The sequence below is a fragment of the Muntiacus reevesi genome, chromosome 3 (genome assembly GCF_963930625.1).
Source record: "Muntiacus reevesi chromosome 3, mMunRee1.1, whole genome shotgun sequence".
Lineage (NCBI taxonomy): Eukaryota > Metazoa > Chordata > Mammalia > Artiodactyla > Cervidae > Muntiacus > Muntiacus reevesi.
This window is the reverse complement of record NC_089251.1, coordinates 215,650,619-215,670,372: the sequence shown is the minus strand read 5'-3', so window position 1 is coordinate 215,670,372 and position 19,754 is coordinate 215,650,619. Positions and strand designations below refer to the sequence as shown.

General features: G+C 33.0%; 1 protein-coding gene across 1 annotated transcript in view; it reads left to right on the top strand.

Moving 5' to 3' along the window:
* Positions 1 to 19,754, top strand: part of LRP1B (LDL receptor related protein 1B) — a 1,678,044-nt gene that overhangs the window by 1,406,769 nt on the left and 251,521 nt on the right. Inside the window, exons 59-60 of the mRNA XM_065928990.1 lie at positions 1,022 to 1,203; positions 9,322 to 9,521. Of these exons, the coding sequence (XP_065785062.1) occupies positions 1,022 to 1,203; positions 9,322 to 9,521 (382 nt within the window). The remainder of the gene's footprint in view (positions 1 to 1,021; positions 1,204 to 9,321; positions 9,522 to 19,754) is intronic.

Here is a 19,754-nt window from a genome sequence, read left to right as displayed (position 1 = left end):
AATGTAGACTGAAATTATAGCACTATTTTTTTGTTATAGAAGGAAATAATTGAATACATTTGTGTAAAATGATGAATGGTTTGAGTAGACAGCATCAAAATTAAACACATATCACATTCTAGATGTGAACTACTCTACTTGACACCATTTCTATGTTAATTTAAGTTTTAAAATAAAATAATTTGCACTGTATATATGTAGTAAAATGTATTAAAAGAAGTTCAAATTCAAGGAGATTGAACCCTTCAATTACTTAAAAAATTTTGAAGCCATTTATAATATTGTATAGAAAGCTATGGTGGAAGCAATTTTGAAAATATTAATAAAATCTTGAAATTATATATATACACACATATATATATAATACCAAAATAATCAGTAGTTTGCATAATTCAGAATAAATGCTATTGGTTTTTTATATACAGCATATTTGTGCATACAAAACCTATATCCTTATTATATTTGACATAGGTTGCAATTGAACACAACTGTTAAATGAATACATTTTTACGTCCCTTTGGTTAGGTTAAATATTTAATGTATATTTTTGTTTATATTTTTTCTTTGAGGTAGGTAGTTTAAGTAGGTCAAGAACAGTTGGGGGAGTGTTGAATTAATTGGTATCTCCCCCAGAATCTTTTATTAATAGATAATGTCAATTTTTTTTTGTGCTAGTATGTGTGTGCCTAACCTGTAATAGAATTTTTGCTCTATATTTGAGAGAGTAAGTAAACTGTAATGAAAATGTAATAAACAACTGTGTAGCCATCCAACAACTTATTATTTTGGTGTTTCTTTCTTTAAACCTTGGGGCCTGAATTTCTTGGGGCCTGATTACATATTGAGTAATCTCACAAACAAGTAAGTAATTTTATTAGGTGATTGTTCTATATGTTGTGCTTATCTAAATTCCATTTCAATGTTTAAATACAATTATAATCTCTAAAAAGTCAAGAAGTAATTGCTTAGTTCTTATTCTAGGCAATTAAAATGTTAACTTTTAAAATTCTTATTTTGTTAGGTAGTGCATAACACAGCTGTCCCCAATGCACTTGCTGTTGATTGGATTGGAAAAAACCTCTATTGGTCGGACACAGAAAAAAGGATCATTGAAGTATCCAAACTCAATGGCTTATACCCTACTATACTTGTTAGCAAAAGGCTGAAGTTTCCCAGGGACCTGTCTTTAGATCCTCGTGCTGGGTTTGTAACAAACATTGAAAATCTTAAAGCTTAAAACTGTGGGTTATGTTCAGTATGGTAAATCCTGGGCTGTAGATTTTAACATGGGAACCAATAAAAAGTGTAAATGTGTAGAAGTTTTAACTGAGAAATCAAGAATACAAATGTGACTATCACAGAGAAAGAGAAAATTTATATGATGGAATTTTACAGAAAGTATTTTTTTAAGGTTTTAAACACAACTCTTCTAACAAACCAATAAGTGTAGGAAATGAATAAAACACAGATTTATCCAATTTTAATGCCTTTAAATCTTGGAGGAAAGAGAAGCAAAGATAAACTCTTGGATATTGTTTTGCAGTATTTGTAGTAGTCAAGAATGGAGGTATTGTAATTCCTGAACAACTTTATATCAGGAGACATAAGTAGTATCTATGAATAATAAATAATGGTGCATTATCCATGAATTCAGAGGGAAAAGCATAGGGAGAATATCAGGGAAGATTCATATTAGTGTTGGATTTTATTTTCATTTTTCTGTGAGAATTAAGAACAAGTCATTATACGGATCAAGGACAGCTGGCTGGAGAATTTAGATGAGGGTTGAACACACATTTAAGTGTCAAAGTTGCTTGCTAAAGTTCTGTAGTTTATGACTATTATCATTTACTTTCAATTATGTTATTTTGGTAGGTAGAGAAGGCATATCATTCTCTTTTTTTAACACTATAATTTGAGTGATTACATACTCCAAAATGATCTCTGTAGAAGTTCAACCTATTGAACATGTTTTTAAATAACAAATTTAGAGAAAATTTGCTTTTTAAAAATATCACATATTTGCAATAAACAAGCATTATACTAACTCTAGTGCTCTAAATTTTCTGCTGTCTTAATTAATTTCTCATTAAATAGTTCACCAAATCACTGCTTAACCATATGCAATAATTAAATTTTGCTTCTTGCTAATATAATGTGTCTGTTGTACTGTCTCTTGTTTATAATTGACAAAGTGATCATATCATAATATGCCTGGAGCTTAATTTTAAATATTAATTTGGGTAAAAGCAATATGTAATTGGGAAGATTTGTACTGTAAATACTACAAACCGTTTCCAAGGTAATGGTGCAAGTTTTGACTTTTCACTATATAATTATGTATATATTTTGTTACCTTTTAAAATATTTTCTTTACCATAGTAACAAAAGAATATCAATTATATTTTAAATGAGCAGAGTCACAATGGAGTCTGTTTCTATAGATATTACAGGAAATAATGGTCAGGTACTATTTGGCTATCATCATCGTTCACTCAAAAGAATATGCATATTTGAGTCATTTGGTATTTTATCACAAGATATTTTAGCTTGTCCATTGTCCTTTTCTTCAAATCAGTATGTCTGCCGTAGCTCTCATCTCATAATTTTCAAGATGCTTATTTTCCAAATATAAGAAGCATTATTTGTTAATAACAGTATTTGGAAATTTCCTGTTTATAAAGCAAACTGTATCCTACCCTAGTGAACACAGCTGAATCTAGTGTTAAGGTTTATTTCTCCCAGGTTAGTGTTATTAACCCATTAACTGATGCAATCTGAACTTATCATCAACCTGCCAAAAAGTGTCAATTAAGATGGTAAAATATTAAATTATTACAGATATTATGAAAGACTCCTTTGATTCCATTTTAAATAATATTTGAATTATGATATGAAATGCCAGATTATAACCCAAGAAACATAAACATCAGGTATTTTTATGAAACAATTAAAGGCATATAATAGCAGATAAACAGATTCTAACAGATAAAATTTAATGATACCTTTTTGTTCATACTGTTTTCCTGGTTCCCCAGAGTGAGACAATAAGGTAACTTGGATTTTAGTTTATATGAGATGAGCTTCAGGATGGAAATGCCATGGCTATCTAAATTATTACACAATCTTGCTCCAAAAATGACAGCTTAAATTCCGAGTATTCAATAAAGGAGGAATTGAACTTTTCTATTGTGATTTGCATATGTTCTGAATATACCAATACTACTACTAACCCCTGTTTTCTTTAGAAGTGTAATCTCTGTCCCAATATTTAGTGAAGAATAAGGCAAGGATTGTTTAGGGAAGATAAAGATCATTGGAATGTCTAATGTGATAAAGCATCTATAAACATTTAAAAAGGAGCTTGGGGATACTTTCTTATAATGGTAGGATGCCAATGGTCTCATTTTGGATATGTTGGTTAGTAAGAATGAAAAAGAAAATATAAATAGACAGATCATCTTCCTGGTTATTACATAAAATTCCGCTGAAATCCAATTATCCCCGTTATTCTGTTATTTATTGGGAATCAGTGTATTAATTTAATCATAAATTTTGGGTGATTAATATCATTTATATTTAGTATTTATAAACAGAAGAGATATAGATGCATTTTAGGTAGAATAGAAAATATAAAACTGTGCTGAGCATAGTTATTGTTCAGTCACTCAGTCATGTCCAACTCTGCAACTCCATGAACTGCAGCATGTCAGGCTTCCCTGTCCTTCACCATCTCCCAGAGCTTATTAAAACTCATGTCCATTGAGTCAGTGATGCCATCCAACCGTTCATCCTCTGTCATCCCCTTCTCCTCGTGCCTTCAATCTTTCACAGCATCAGAGTCTTTTCAATTGAGTCATATCTTTGAATCAAGTGGCCAAAGTATTGGAGCTTTGGCTTCAGCATCAGTCCTTCCAGTGAATATTCAGGACTGATCTCCTTTAGGATGGACTGGCTGGTTTTCCTTGCAGTCCAAGGGACTCTCAAGAGTCTTCTCAGACACCACAGTTCAAAAGCATCAGTTCCTCAGTGCTCAGCCTTCTTTTTGGTCCAACTCTCATATCCATGCATGACCACTGGAAAAACCGTAGCTTTGACTAGACAGAGTTTTGCTGGCAAAGTAATGTCTTTTTAATATGTTGTTAGGTTTGTCATAGCTTTTCTTCCAAGGAGCAAGTGTCTTAAAAATTTCATGGCTGAAATAACAATCTGCAGTGCTTTTAGAGCCCAACAAAATAAAGTCTGTCACTGTTTCCATTGTTTCCCCGTCTATTTGCCATGAAATGATGGGACCAAATGTCATGATCTTATTTTTTGAATGCTGTTTTAAGCCAGCTTTTTCACTCTTCTCTTTCACTTTCATCAAAAGCCTCTTTAGTTCCTCTTCACTTTCTTCCATAAGGGTGGTGTCATCTTCATATCTGAAGTTATTGTTATTTCTTCCCACAATCTTGATTCCAGCTGTACTTCGTCCAGCCCAGTATTTCTCATGATGTATACTGTATATAAGCATGGTTACAATATACAGCCTGACGTAATCCTTTCCCAGTTTGCAACCAGTCCGTTGTTCCATGCCTGGTTCTAACTGTTGCTTCTTGACCTGCATACAGGTTTCTCAGGAGGGAGGTAAGGTGGTCTGGTATTCCCATCTCTTTAAGAATTTCCCACAGTTTATTGAGATCCACACAGTCAAAGGTTTTGGCATAGTCAATAAAGCAGAAGTAGATGGTTTTTTCTGTAATTTTCTTGCTTTTTCTATGATTCAGTGAATTTTGGCAATTTGATCTCTGGTTCTTCTGCTTCCTCTGCCTTTTCTAAATCTGGGCTTGAACATATAGAAGTTTCAATTTGCTTACTGTTGAAATCTGGCCTGGAGAATTTTGAGCATTACCTTTCTAGAATGTGAAATGAGTGCAGTTGTGTGGTAGTTTTAACATCCTTTGGCATTGCCTTTTTTGGAGATTAGAATGAGCATACTTTTATCTTTAAAATATCACTTCAGCATAACAAAAATTCATTGTTATAGACATTAAATTGAAAGTATGTTATGACTGGATAGCAAAATAAATTCATCTACTTATTCATTTATTCAACTCATATTTCTCTAACATCTAGTGTATATCTGGCACTCTTCTAGGTATAGTATAAAAATAAAAGATACAACCCCTGTTTCAAAGTACTGGTTCAGTTAGTAGGTAGATGAGCAAATAATTATCATGTAACGCAGTACCTCTAAAGTGGAGAAAACAGAGCATGTGTCTGCCTCAACTGGAATCAGTGAGATATTCCTGGACATGACTGGTGAAGTATGAATTAGTCAGGTTATGTGGTCCACTTCAGAGCTGAAGGTAATTCAGGCAAAAAGTTTATGGAAAAGTAAAGACCTATAGGATAGCATGGCATATCCAAAGAATTGGGAAAAAAAAAAAAAAAAACTCATACAAAGGGAGCAAATTAACTATATATAATTGTAGAACTTTGATACCATTTTACAGAGTAAAAAGGAGCTAGGAATAAATCAAAATGTAATACAATGCAACAACAACAATGAAGTAGACCTTACAAGACTTGTGGCTTGGGCAAGGCAGGTAAACAGAAAAATGACTTCCTCAGAATAGGAGGAATGTAGGAAAAGCGGCGGATATAACAAAGTGAAATGACCAATTGGGAGTTGGGGTTCCAAATAATAATAATAATGATAATGATGATCACTGCCACTTCTACAGTATTTTGCAAATTAGAAAAAATCTGTCTGTGTTATATCACTTTAGATGCTTATACTGCTTTCTCAGAGTCTCTGAAAAAGACCTGATTGTTCTTCTTCTTATATTTTTAGTACAAATAAGAACAGGTTTCCCTGGTGGCTCAGAGAGTAAAGTATCTGTCCACAATGTGAGAGACCTGAGTTTGGTTCCTGGGTTGGTAATTTCCCCTAGAGAAGGAAATGGTTACTCACTCCAGTATTCTTGCCTGGAGAATTCCATGGACAGAGGAATCTTGTGGGCTACAACCCATGGGGTCACAAAGAGTTGGACACAGCTGAGCGATGAACACACACACTCACAAAGAAGATTCAGCCAATATGGCTAAGTGATTTTCTCAGGATCATTTAGGTAACATGATATTAAACTAGGGATTTAATTCAGTTTCCAAGCTTTGGTCAGCTCTTTTCTCTATTGCATCTCATTAGAGTTTATAGTAACAAAATTACCTTGAGCCATGAGCAACTTTTCCAAGAGGCATCCAAACAAGGCATAGAAAACAAAAATTTTTCCTGTTTTTACAATTTGCCTATTTACAATATTTAAGTTAATATAGATAGTATGTTATTATAGTAGATAGTATATAGATAGTAAGTTAATATATGAGTTATTTGGGAAATTAAAGAAACTGCATAGTAATTACAAGCATAACTTATTTTTAAATTGAACTTCCCAGGTGGTTCAGTGGTAAAGAATCTGCTTGCCAATACAGGAGATTCCAGAGACCCGGGTTCAACCCCAGGGTAGAGAAGATCCCCTGGAGGAGAAAATAGCAACCCACTCCAGTTTTCATGCCTGGAGAATCCCATGGACAGCAGAGCCTGGCAGGCAATAGTCCATGCAGTAGCAAAGAGTCAGACACAATGAGCACAAATGAGCTTTCACAAGCAAAGTATTTAAATCTGTGCCTCTCTCTTTATGGGTGGTCAACTTCTGATGGCTTAATTTTGTTACCTTTTCCATACTTAAGCCTCATTGCTATACATTTAAGCTTCTCAATAAGTCTGTACTAGACCTTCTGGTCATTTTACATCTAAAATGCAACCTTAAATATTATCCAAGTATAAAATTTATTGTAAATAATTAGAGCTGAAAAACAAAAAATGCTTCAAAGATTGTGATATTTTTCTCTGTGGGGAGAAATTGTTATTATTATCCATTTTAAACATATAAATAAATCCAGACTTGGGGTAGTTAACTAAAGTACCCAGTTCACATGGGTAGACCTGATATTTGAACTCATTAATCTGTTTCTAGGCTTTTTATTTTTTGGTTTTGCTTTTAAGATTCTACATAATGTTGATTAGAAAAAAAAATGACAAAACATTATTCATGGAATATGAATTTTATCTTAAATATAAAAATGCTTTTTTAAAAAAGTCTGTAAATCTTGAGACCTGAGCCCTTATTCCAGCTTTCACTATTGTAACAGACTAGGACAAAGCCCATAAAATTTTACAGTTTCAGTTTATCATGAAATGAAGGCCTAAAGCTATGTGATTTTCAAGACCTGTTGCAGCATTAAAATCTTTAAATTATACTTTATTCTAAATTCTGAAAGAGAAGAAAGATAATTGCTATCAAGAAATTTGTTAGATCGTTTTGAAGAGAAGATTTATGCTCAAAGAGCTACTATTGAGAATAAGATTTTTCATTTCATTTTCCATTTAGGTAAAGTTGTTGTTCCTTCATTGGCACCTCCATGGTAAAAAAAAAAAAAACAAAAAAACTTTTATCATAATAGTCTTAAAATTTTTGATTTAACATTCACCTCTATTGTATTCATTGAGAGATCTTTGATGGCAAAGATTATGTTGACCTCTGTGTTCTCAGTGATAAGTAATGTTTGATATATTATGACCTCAGTGAATCACTGTTTCACGACATGTTTTTCAGTCCACTTAAGAATGGCTTGGGGATTTGTCAGAGATGCCCCACCAGCTGATTTACTGAGTTAGATTCTCTGATTCCGAACCACAAGAACCCATGTCATTACTGCTTTGTGGGTTCCTATGTGCATGATATATGTGTTGTTCAATTATACATGCAATAAAGAAATTCTGTAGACCAGAAAGAGCTAAAGCAGAGTTTCGTAATGTGTGTTTCCTGCAACCTGCTCTAGGAAAATAAATGGTATTACCCAAAACTATGTGATAAAAAAAGATATCATAGCTCTATCTTAGACAATCATTATATGTGTACAATTTTAACAGCTTTGAGAAGTCCTATGATTAAGAAGAGGATGCTTACTTTGCTTAACAAAGCCATTTTTCAAATATATAATTTTATAACATACTCTGAAAAATTTGAACTGACACAAATCAGAGAAGAATTTGTGGAGAACAGAGGAGACAATATAAGTTATGTCTGAATGAAAATATCTATATAATTGAAGAGACAGGAGCAAGTCAGATGATATGATGAAAGCACAGAAGTGAAAATTATAGAACTATAAATACTCCAAGTAGAGCTCAGTTCACACATTTCCAAAGTGGAAAGTCATTTGTAGAAGTCTGTTTGTGTCTCATAATGAAATATTTGAATATCAGGGAGAGAATTTCAAGCCTCAAGCTCCTACTGAACTTATTGAGGGTAATGTAAGAGCTGTTGGACTCCATAAAATATGTTCTTCCTCTTTCTGGTATCTTGGTTCAAGATGGTGATAATATTAGCCATATAAAAAGTTCAAAATACAAACAAAAATTTAGACTTGCTATTACACAGAGGTCAGATGATTTGAAATTCATAATTTACTATGTTGTTGTTGTTTAGTTGCTAAGTCATGTGCAACTCTTTTTTGACCTCATGGACTATAGCCCACAGTGCTTCTCAGTCTTCATGGAATTTCCCAACCAAGAATACTGGAGTGATTTACCATTTCCTTCACCAGGAGACTTTCCCAACCAAGTGATCAAACCCTTGTCTCCTGACAGGTGGATTCTTTACCACTGAATCATCAGAGAAACCCCATAATTTACCTAATGACCTCAAATACTTTATATTCATCTCCAAAAATTTGTAATACTTTGTTGACAGCATTTAATGGAGGAAATTATTTTTCACTTATGTAATTCACTTAATTTTATATGATTTTAATTAATTTAAATTTAAAGAATCACAATTAGCTAGTGGCTACCACACTGGACAATGAACATCTAAGAAAATACAGCATACTCCTCCATAATTCATTTTGAATTTTTCATAGGTAAAAGAAAAAATGCATCTAGGTTGTTTTATTCCTTTAACATTATAGATGCATTTTGAAAGTTTGCATCTTTCATTTTGGGCATCTGTAATTTGTTAACAGTTCCTAAAATGTTATATACATAAGTTGTTTACTAAAGGAAACATGTTTAAAATTATCTGGATATTTCAAAGTATGCTATATGTTTAAAAAAAAACATAACAGAAGTTTGCACTAGAGTATGCTTTTACAAACTACAATTTAGAGAGATACAAGAATTAATTTGGGAATAGCTGAGTAAATAAGAGAAATACTGTATGGTGTTTTGTTCCCTGAGTGATTGTAAATAATATGCCTGCTGATTTTCTTTTCTAGGTATTTGTATTGGATTGACTGCTGTGAGTATCCTCACATTGGCCGTGTTGGAATGGATGGAACCAATCAGAGTGTTGTCATAGAAACCAAGATTTCTAGACCTATGGCACTAACAATAGATTATGTCAACCATAGACTCTACTGGGCTGATGAAAATCATATCGAGTTTAGCAACATGGATGGATCTCACAGACACAAAGGTTAGTCCAGTAGCACAAATGACTCAGTGTTTTACCATTTCATAAAATACTCATTTATAAAAATATATATATATAGTTTTTTATATACTTTCACCAAATACATTTCTTAATTTAATATTACATTATTATATTCCTTTGTGACAATGTTGGTAAATAAGAACTAGATCTGTTTATTCAGAACTTCTATAATCATACATAAAAATCATTAACATTGTCAATGTTTTCTCTAATTGCATTTTTCTAAATAGTTTTTATAGCAAGTAGATGATACTTTTATGTTAATATATACATATATCCCAATGGAATTGAAGCAGAAGAATAGTTGTTTGTAAAAATAAGGTTGTTAGTACAATCTGGATGTGTTTTTTTTAATTTTTTTAAATACTAAGTGAAAATAAACTCTTTAAAGACAGTGAAACAGTATTGTTTACCTTATGAATCAAATTACATACATGATTAAATTTATTGTTACTTAACAACATCAACAAAAAGTAATATGAAAAATAGCTTTCAAATTAGAGTATCATTTAGGAAATTATTGGAATATGAACAAATATGAAATTCTACATATACTTTATTTTTCCACTTTTTATAACTCTGAGTAGATTATACGACTCTAAGCATAAAACAAATGAAGGAAGCAATTTGATGTGAGGGAGAATTAGGGATGGGCAAAAGGTTTTAGGGGAAAAAATAGCTGAGGATAAAGGAATTAAGAGCAGAGGAGAAGGACATGATAACAAAAGAACAGTATCAGATGAGGATGACACAAATTCAACAGAAACCACAAACAATTCAAATGAACAACTCAAAATATTTTAGATGCAGATGGCTCTTTATAGATTAAATTTTCCCCACAATGAAGATTAATCTCTTTAATATCTAGTGACCTAATGTCACCTTTGTTATTAGATGTTTTCATCTTCAGATATCTTATAAAGTATAAGTGCAACCCCATGGACTGCAGCCCCCAGACTCCTCTTGTCCATGGGGATTCTCCAAGCAAGAACACTGGAGTGGGTTGCTATGCCCTCCTCCAGGGGATCTTCCCAACCCAGGGATCAAACCCAGGTCTCCCGCATTACAGGTGGATTCTTTACCAGCTGAACCACCAGGGAAGCTAATTTTCCGAGGGAGGTTCCAAGCAAAGCCTATACATTTTAATGGCTTCTCTTAAGAGACTGCTTTCTTCTCAGTAAACTTAGATCAAAACATCTGGAAGAATAAAAGAGATGAGATGCTAAGGAAGAGAGGATTTTTTTATAATTTAATACTGTGAGATGAGGCTCTGCAAATTTATGCCAGTGTGGAGAAGGATGAAGCAACCAAGTTTTAAAAAAGAAAAAATTCCAAGTAGGAAGAAGCGAGTGGAATTAGGGAATTAAGAAGTACAAACTCCTATGTATAAAATAAAATATCTACAAAATATAGTTGATAGCATAGGAAATATAACCAATATTTTATAACAACTTTAAAAGCATAATCTATAAAATATTTAGTCACTCTGTTATATACCTGAACCTAATATAATATTGTGAATCAATTATATCTTATAAAAAACAAATTTAAAAAATAAATAGTAAAGGAGATTTACATCACTGAAATCACATCGCTTGAATTCTGCCCAAGTTATTTCTCAGTTGTTGTTTAAGCAAACATGTCCTCTAACTAATCATTCTGACAGAAAGGGCTTAGAGGTGCTTTTTCAAGTGTGAGACACTGAAGTATGACAAGTGGAGTTGGATGAGTCACTTTTTGAGGTGTTGGCGTTCCAATTACAGAGATAAAGAAACTCATCAGGATGCAATTGGAATGAAGAGTTATTTAAAGATCACTTTAGGGTTTTAATTACAGCAAAAGTAATGTTGACAAATCAAAATTACACTTAGCATTCGGCAGTTATATCTCCTCTGAAGAATCAATAATGAAATGTTCCGCAACATTTGTAGATGATATAATTGAAAATTTTATTGTAGCAATCAGTGATTTCCCCACGTAACCATTTTTAGCATGTATATAAAGGACTAAGTTGTTTGTGCTAAAATTTCAATGTACAATAAAATTTAAACACGTTTTGGTTAGATAGGTGAGCGTTTAAAATATATTCTAGCATCAAATACTTGCCTATTTTTATTTGAGACTTTTGTTTGAATAACAAAATCTGTAGTTAAAATTATCTATTAGAAACTGTTGATTCCATCCCTGCCCCGTTATTTTTAAATTATGTCAGATATGTGAATAACTAATGCTTTGAAAACTCAAAACAAATGTGTGTAAATGAAGTGTCTTTCAATCATAGTCTTGTGATGGCTTTGGTAGATGGACATACATAGTAAGAAGAAGTAAAACTAAATTTACTAAAGAGTAAAATATTTGACTGAAAGATATTCAGATGTGATTATATTAACATTTAAAAATTCGACTTTTGAAAATCCCTTGAGGCTCAAGATGGGGAGAAAAGGAAAGTAAAAGTAGTTGCTGTCTTCAGAAATATTTCCTCCTGAAGGCATTCTCAGAAAGACTAATGAAAAATTCATTAAGTGTCTTATTAGGCATCTGCCAATATCTGAATGCAAGCCAATAATTACATGGCAGTTACTAACAAGTTACTAATTGTAGACAGCCTGAATTATGCCAACTCCACAGCCAATGAAAAAAAGTTAATCATTTACAGTGTTTGTAAAGAGGAATAGGATTTTTCTACTCCTTGAATTTGTCCCCTAAAGACATCAGAAGTACTGTGGCTTTCTATTTGTATATTTAGAGTTGGAAAATGAGACTTTTATAACCAGAATAACTTTTCTGTTATGTTGGTCACTGACCTCTCTTCTCTCTTAACCAGACTAATATTATTGCTCTCATTTATTTTTTTTTATTAAAACTATAGCCATAGTTCATCAAAGAATGGGACATGTCAGTTATATCAAAGTAATCTGAGCATAAAAAGGGTGTATAAAAATTTCATAATTATTATTTTTTCATAAGTCAAAGTTTAATAATGGAGAAAAACTAAACCATGAATATCACTTTACGGTTTAGAAGGTTTTTCTCCAAAACATGTCCTGGTTTAAACCATCCACACTTCCATAAATAAAGCATCATTTTATTATTATTTGTCCAGCCTGAGAATTTCTGAAAGTTCTGCATTCTGTGCCCTAAGTGGTAGATCAGATTACCTCCAGGAGACATGTGACTTGCAATTTGCTTGAAAATCTGCATGCATTTTTCTCTACCACCTCTTCTAACCCAACCCACCTTCTTAACAAGTCCAAACATTAAGTCATTTTTTTTTAAGTGAGAATTTGCTATCCTGGGAACATTTAAGTGCAGTCTTAGTCACATGAATCTTTCCCTAATTCCTGTGTGGATTATTCTATTGGTGTTTATTTCAATAATTACATAATAAAATGATATAACAATACTGTAGAATAGTATGCATACATACATACTACTACTAAAGTAAAGACAATTTACTTTAAATCAAATTTTCATTGTTCATTTTTTAAATTGCTCTGATTTGTTGTTGTTGTTGTTAGATGTGCTCATTCATTCATTCAACAAACATTTACAATTGTCTCTTTCCATGCCATGTATTATGTCAGACCCTGGAGTTACAAAGATGAATAAGTCCCTGTCTTCAAAGAACCTGTTTAGTTGTTGGGGGTGGGGAGACTGATATGCAGATAATAACATATATCAGATTGGGATTAGAGCTATATGTACAATATTGCCAAAATTCAGGCTGGAGTGTTTGGTGTGTGATGGGATCTTTGAAAAGTCTGAAAGATGGGGAGGACAAGCTCTCCATATGGGGAAATGTAGGGAGGATTAATCACACAGAGGGAACAGCATGTGCAAAGATATAATAGAGTCTTGAAGCAGCATGGGGTTTGCATAATTTGTAAACTGGAAGTCATATAAGAAGAAAGTAATGACACTAGATGAACAAGGGCAAATTGCTGCCAGATTGTGACAGGCCTTGTATGCTAGGTAATTTGGAATTTATCCTTTAGGTCATAGGGAGCCATTGATGGCATTTAGTTGATAGAATGTCATTATTAGATTTGACAACCACATGGAAAATGAAAGACCCTGGAAGGGCAACCAATTTAGAGGCTGTTAAAATATTTTAGGAGAAAATATTTGAAGTGATTATAGCTGTGGGAATGGGGATAAAAAGTGTTGCATTCAGTAGTTATTTAGCAGAATAAGGAGGACAGATCTGTAAAGTTGAAATAGCAGAAATATTGGTGGTTGAGTTGCAAATATAAAGTGAATGATGTATTTTTATATACTTAACCAGGGGGAAATAACTTACAGTTTGAAAACTTATTAATTTCACATATATTTCTACATTTTTTAAAGAAATAAAAGACACCAAATGAAGCATACTTAGAGATTCTTCTTAAAAAGCTCTGACTTAATGAGAGGTACATTTATTTAACATAAGGGTTAACGTCAAAGAAATTCTGACAATTTACCTAGAAGAAATACTGCAAAAGAGTGAATCTCTCTCCTCCTACTATCCCTTGATATATAAAATATGTCCAGTGAGAAATGGCAGTTTCAGTGTTCTCCAGATTGAAATGCTGTTTTTAAGTTTAAATCTGTTTTTACACAGAAACAGAGTGATTCTAAATATATTCTAATCACAGTGATTCTAAATAATAACATAATTCTTATAGGTCTATATTTTGGGGATTAATTTCTTACCATTCCCAAACCATAATCCTCCCTAGAAAATTTTAGGTTTTGATGATTGATAAGAAGTTCTAAACCTTTATTGAAGCACAAATCTTTGGATTTGAGTCTCAAACTGGAGAAGGAAAACTCTTAGTACCCTTTAAATGTTGGAGAACCTAAGGATGTGGGTGGGCTGGGATGGGATCCACTGCTAGAAAGCTTTTTCACCCTAAGATGTGTGTGTTGCTTCTCTGGGTCTCAGTCGCCTCGTCCATAGAAATAAGGGTATTTGGGAAAATGGCACCAAAGGGGAATTCCAGAACTAAAGTAGATGGATCACTTTAGAATTTTTGCCAAGTTCTAAAATTTTAATTTCAGGTTAGTCTTCAATTTAAGCCTGACAGGGGTTGAAAATCTGTAATAATCAGATGTATTTCTTTAATTAAAATCTCAAATTCCCTATCCAATACTCAGTTTTCTATGAGTGTTACTGCAAAAGTTATTAACATCTTTTGAAGTTGTTATTTATGACCTTATGAAATTGATAAGAGAGGAGAATACTTATGTTCTTGATAATGATGTTGTATTAGATGTTTTGCATGTACTATTTATTACTATCGTTGATTTTCAGTGGAAATTTTCTTGACTTACTACTGTTGTTCCAAGAGCTGGAACCATTCCCTTATAAACTCATACTTTATCAGAAGTCTACCATGTTCAAGAAACTGCTTGATGTAACAACACATGCTTTTTTAGTCATTCCATCAAGTGAGCACTATGTGTCATTAAAGTCATTTTGCAGCAAGGAAATAGGTTTACAGAGATTAAGTAATTTGTCCAAAGTCAAAGAGCTTGTCCTTAGAATTTGAATCCAGATCTAACTGGCTCCAAAACCTCTCCCATAGGTCCCCGTTGTCTTTGAAAGGATGGCTGATGGATTTGTTGTCTGCTTTCTATAGTTTCTAATAGCAACTTTACAGCATAAATGCACTGTTACACAAATAAAAGTATATCCATACTTGAATTTTTTCAGATTGATGTACAAAGTAGACATAGATAAGTTACAAAACATTTGAGAAATTAGCAAACAAAAACTTAAGTTATCAAAACATAATTATTCTAAATGAAAGTGTGTCTCTTATTAAATTTAATTTTTGTATATTTATTTAGAGGGGTGAAGATAGCAGTCATATTAATAACGTACACCTTGCTTTACATAGGGACATTTTGATTTTACTGTTTGCTCTTTCCAAACTAACTTCATCTGTTGCCTATGGGAAAACTTCTAAATCTTATATGAAAATTTATGTTACATAATTCTGAAATTTGAACACAGCAAAGATCTTTTGTCAATAATTTTGTGTGTTGAAAGAATAGCTTTCTCTGAATAAAATGTCTGCAAAATAGGTTACAAATATCTTCTGAGAAAAATTTCAGCCTTCACTCTGCTCATCTTCATGTTAGAGATTCTGTTTCCCATTTAATAAAAAGAAAATGAAATACCAGAAAATTACATTTAGATAACAATTTAATTCTGCCTGCTTTTATCAAAGAACATAAATTCAGAGTTAGTTTTTCTCATTTTGTGTGAGTTGCCATTGAACTTGAGATAGAGAGGTAGTTTCTTGACAAAAAGACTGAAAAATATTGTGTAAATAGTAATAACAAAAGGGTGAGCTAAAAGAAACATTGTTGACCTTGAGTTTTAAAATGCTTTGTTCTAGTAATTTTTTTCAGAATATTCTTCTTTGGGTCACTGAATGATTTAACCTTGTGTTAAATCAGTTTGGCCATGTATATTTTTAATCCAGCATACTGGAAAAACATACACTCATAACTACTAATTTCTCAGAAGAGTAATCATTGGTTATGATTCTAAACTACAGTTTATCACTGAACTGTCTATTTTGTGGAAAAATTGTTTAAAATTCATGTGATTATGTTGACAATAATTTGTTTCTCTGCTCCTAGACCTGAATCTTCATGTTGTAGTGTCAGTATTGTAGACCACCTCTTTTGCTTGGTTATTGTTCTGGGACTCTAGTTTGTGTTTTGAGGGGGCAGTTCTGTGTTTGGACTTAAAAATCCATATCATAACCCATGCAGCGATCATCTAATCAATGTTGGGAAAATAATCCAGATCTCAGCATGCTACTGGTGAAATAGTGAAAGTCTATTTAATTGGTTTTGTTCTGAGGGGGGAAAACACTGAAAAAGACAAAGGGAGTATTTTGTGCTTATATATCCTGCAACTCTGTAGCTGTTGCACTTAGGTTTTCAGAAAATGTAAATATTCATTGAAGCCCACTGAAAAAAGGCAGAGAGTCTAATAAACATCATCATCCAATTTTACAATATTCTAGAGTGTTTCTTCCTTGGTAAGATATTGCATTTTAGTGCTTTTGAAAAACTTCCCTATCATTCACAGTCCATTACAAACAGTCGACTTCACAGGCTATTTTATGCCAACAGTGTTGATGTGCTGCTGTTTACAATACAATAAAAGTTAATGGAAGGGAGCAAAATGCAATTCAGTTACTATAGAAATGTTCCTGAACCAGTAAAATAAATTGAAATTAACTGCCATTTCTAAAAATTCTTAGAATTTCAGTGTCAATCATGTCCTTTACTTTTGTTTCTTAAATAGAACATGTTACATTAAATTGTGTATATGTTTAAATAGATTATTAGTTTGCAAATGTCACATGTGTTCCATATACTGTTTTAAAATATAATTTCAAGTATTACCATAATATGACTTTTTCAGCCACTTTCAACAGCGTTATCTATCCCAACTATGATATGGTACAGCTTTGGGGATTAGTAAATTTAGTTTTGGTTAGGTTACTCTCTATATTTAGGCAAGTTGCTTTGCCACACTATAGTTCAAAGTTCTTATCCATAAAACAGATAATCAGTCAGTGATTTTCTAATATTTATGAAAGGAATTGACTGAGGTTGAAACTGGGACAGTGGAGGTCTATTCTACCAATTAGAACACTTATCCCTAGTTATTCCTAGGACTACTAGATCACACTTGAAAATGCTTGTAATACATTATATTCTCCTCTGTTTTTATTCTAGAAGCATATTCATAGTTGTAGGAATGTGTGACGACCAGATACTACATTCATGCAAATAGCTTTACCTGATAATCTGTCCCAAAGGCAAAGTGCTTTTCAAAGACTTCAGCTTCCATTAGGACTCTCAAACAAAAACATTCCTAATGCATATGTATGTGGAATGCCATAACTTTTATTTGCTACTAATGATCAGCTCTGAAAATACATTTCCAAGTATCTGTAAAGTTTTGTATCACCAGTAGAAAAGCCCGGAGAGTTTCAAAGTGACTGGAATATATCTTTATGAAGTGCATATAACAGTGTTTACATCAGAGATTAGAGAGCAGTGTCATCATCAAGAGAAGATATTTATAGGCACAGCCCAGTTTTCAAAATAATAGAACTATAATTTATGTTGCATGCTGATACATCCTCACATTTATTAACAAAATACCCCTTTTAAAGATAAAATATTAAAGTGGCCTTCTGAGAAGTGAAAGGTGCTAGTTGCTCAGTCGTGTCCAACTCTTCGCAGCCCCTTGGACTGTAGCCCTCCAGGCTTCTCTGCCCATGAAATTTTCCAGGCAGAAGTACTGGAGGGGTTTCCATTTCCTCTTTCAAAGCATCTTCCTGACCCAGAGATCAAACCCATGTCTCTTGTGTCTCCTGAATTGGCAGGTAGATTCTTTACCACTAGCATCACCTGGGAAGCCCATATATGAACTTATATCATGAATAATTTAAAAATATACAAGTAAGGGACAAGTGAGGCCAATACAGGTGGCAAAGAGGTGACTCATTGGAAAAGACATTGATGCTGGGAAAGTTTGAAAGCAAAAGAAGAAGAGGGTTTCAGGGTGACATGGTTAGACAGCATCACTGACTCAATGGATATATACTTGAGCAAACTCCAGGAGATAGTGGCGTGGAGCAAACTCCAGGAAGACTGGATGGCTGCAATCCACGGGGTCACAAAGAGTTGGACACAATTTAGTAACTGAACAACAAGTGAGGAAGGGAAAGGGATTAAATTATATTAAACTAAATATTCCTAATCTATGTAGAAAGTATATATTATTTGAGGTGGTAAGTAGACAAAAGGAGGCAAGGAATTCTGGAAAAGGATAGGCAAACGATACCTTCTGCCTTTTTTATAATGGCTTTAATTTAAAGAAGGGCTCTAAATAATTTCTATAATTTACCACCATATATTACATTTATTTAAAAAGTTTATAGATATAAGGGTCCCACTGTAAACTACTGCATTAAAGAGGAACACATAACTTTTATTTGGACTTTTAATCAGTGTCAGTATTCAAAATCAGCCACATACAGTAGACACTGTGGTAGAATTAGCCCATATCTGCTGTGCACTATGACATATGTGGAAAGGAAGAACTTTATTTTTCCTGCTCTTCAGGGTCTCAGTGATGGATGAACTTATTGAAAGGTACTATTTTTGTTGGAAAAAATAAATTTTGAACATTTTGTCATCCTATTTGCTATGTTGACTATTCTTAGTGTTTCTACCATTTGTTAACGCTTTTCTTCATTTTGAACAATGGATTATAGATGCATTTGCCTGAACTTTTTTTTGTAGTATTGTTTCCATTAAGTATGATTGTATTAAAGAGTAGGCAAATGTTCAAATGTTCACGGAGCAAATGTTAAATGGAACATTATGTAACCTGTTGTAGATGGTTCTGAGGAAATAATTATTTTTAAAAAGTCTTGTGCAGATAATAACACTGAAGGGGATGCATAATTACTAAACAGGATTGAATGTCGTAGACCCAAAGTGTACATAAAGCATACTGCTTTTGATGGGACATATGTAACTAAAACTATTGACTCTGCAGCAATCATTGTCTGGAAATTAGTATACTATGGCGCCATTTTGCACTCCACCCACTCCCCTCCATTACTCTTCATAAATTAAAAACTGTTATTCACCCATATACCCAGCACAGTCATGAATCTTCCACTTTCTTTGACATATTAAACCAGTTTCTTCCATCTTCTAGTTTCATCATCTGTTTATCAGCCTACATTCCTTCTGTGGCCCTTGATTCATCTCACCTCATTTTTTGAATGCTAATTGTTTTTCTTTGTTTAATTTCTTCCTTTTTGGTTTTCATGTTCTACTTTTTAAATTAGTTCTCTGACTTCTCTACATCCTGTATTGCACATTATCCTTTTAGAAAGAAGTTGAGGAAATTGTTAGTGTCAAGGTCTCAGGAAAGAGGATTGGTGAAGATCCTGATCTTCTCTTCTGAGTCAGGCTAAATAGCTTGCATGGAAAATGTCTGTCACTGAGGGTTTTCATTCAGGGAAGAGATATGTGACATGGAAAAAAAAAAATATTGCAAGCATTAACTGGAGGGAGTTCTAGTCTCTCTACCTTTGTATCTTTGCCATGTTCTGTGTGCTAGAAAACTGACTTCTGTGGACTGCATCACCCCAGCTCTTTTACCATTCAGCCTCAGAT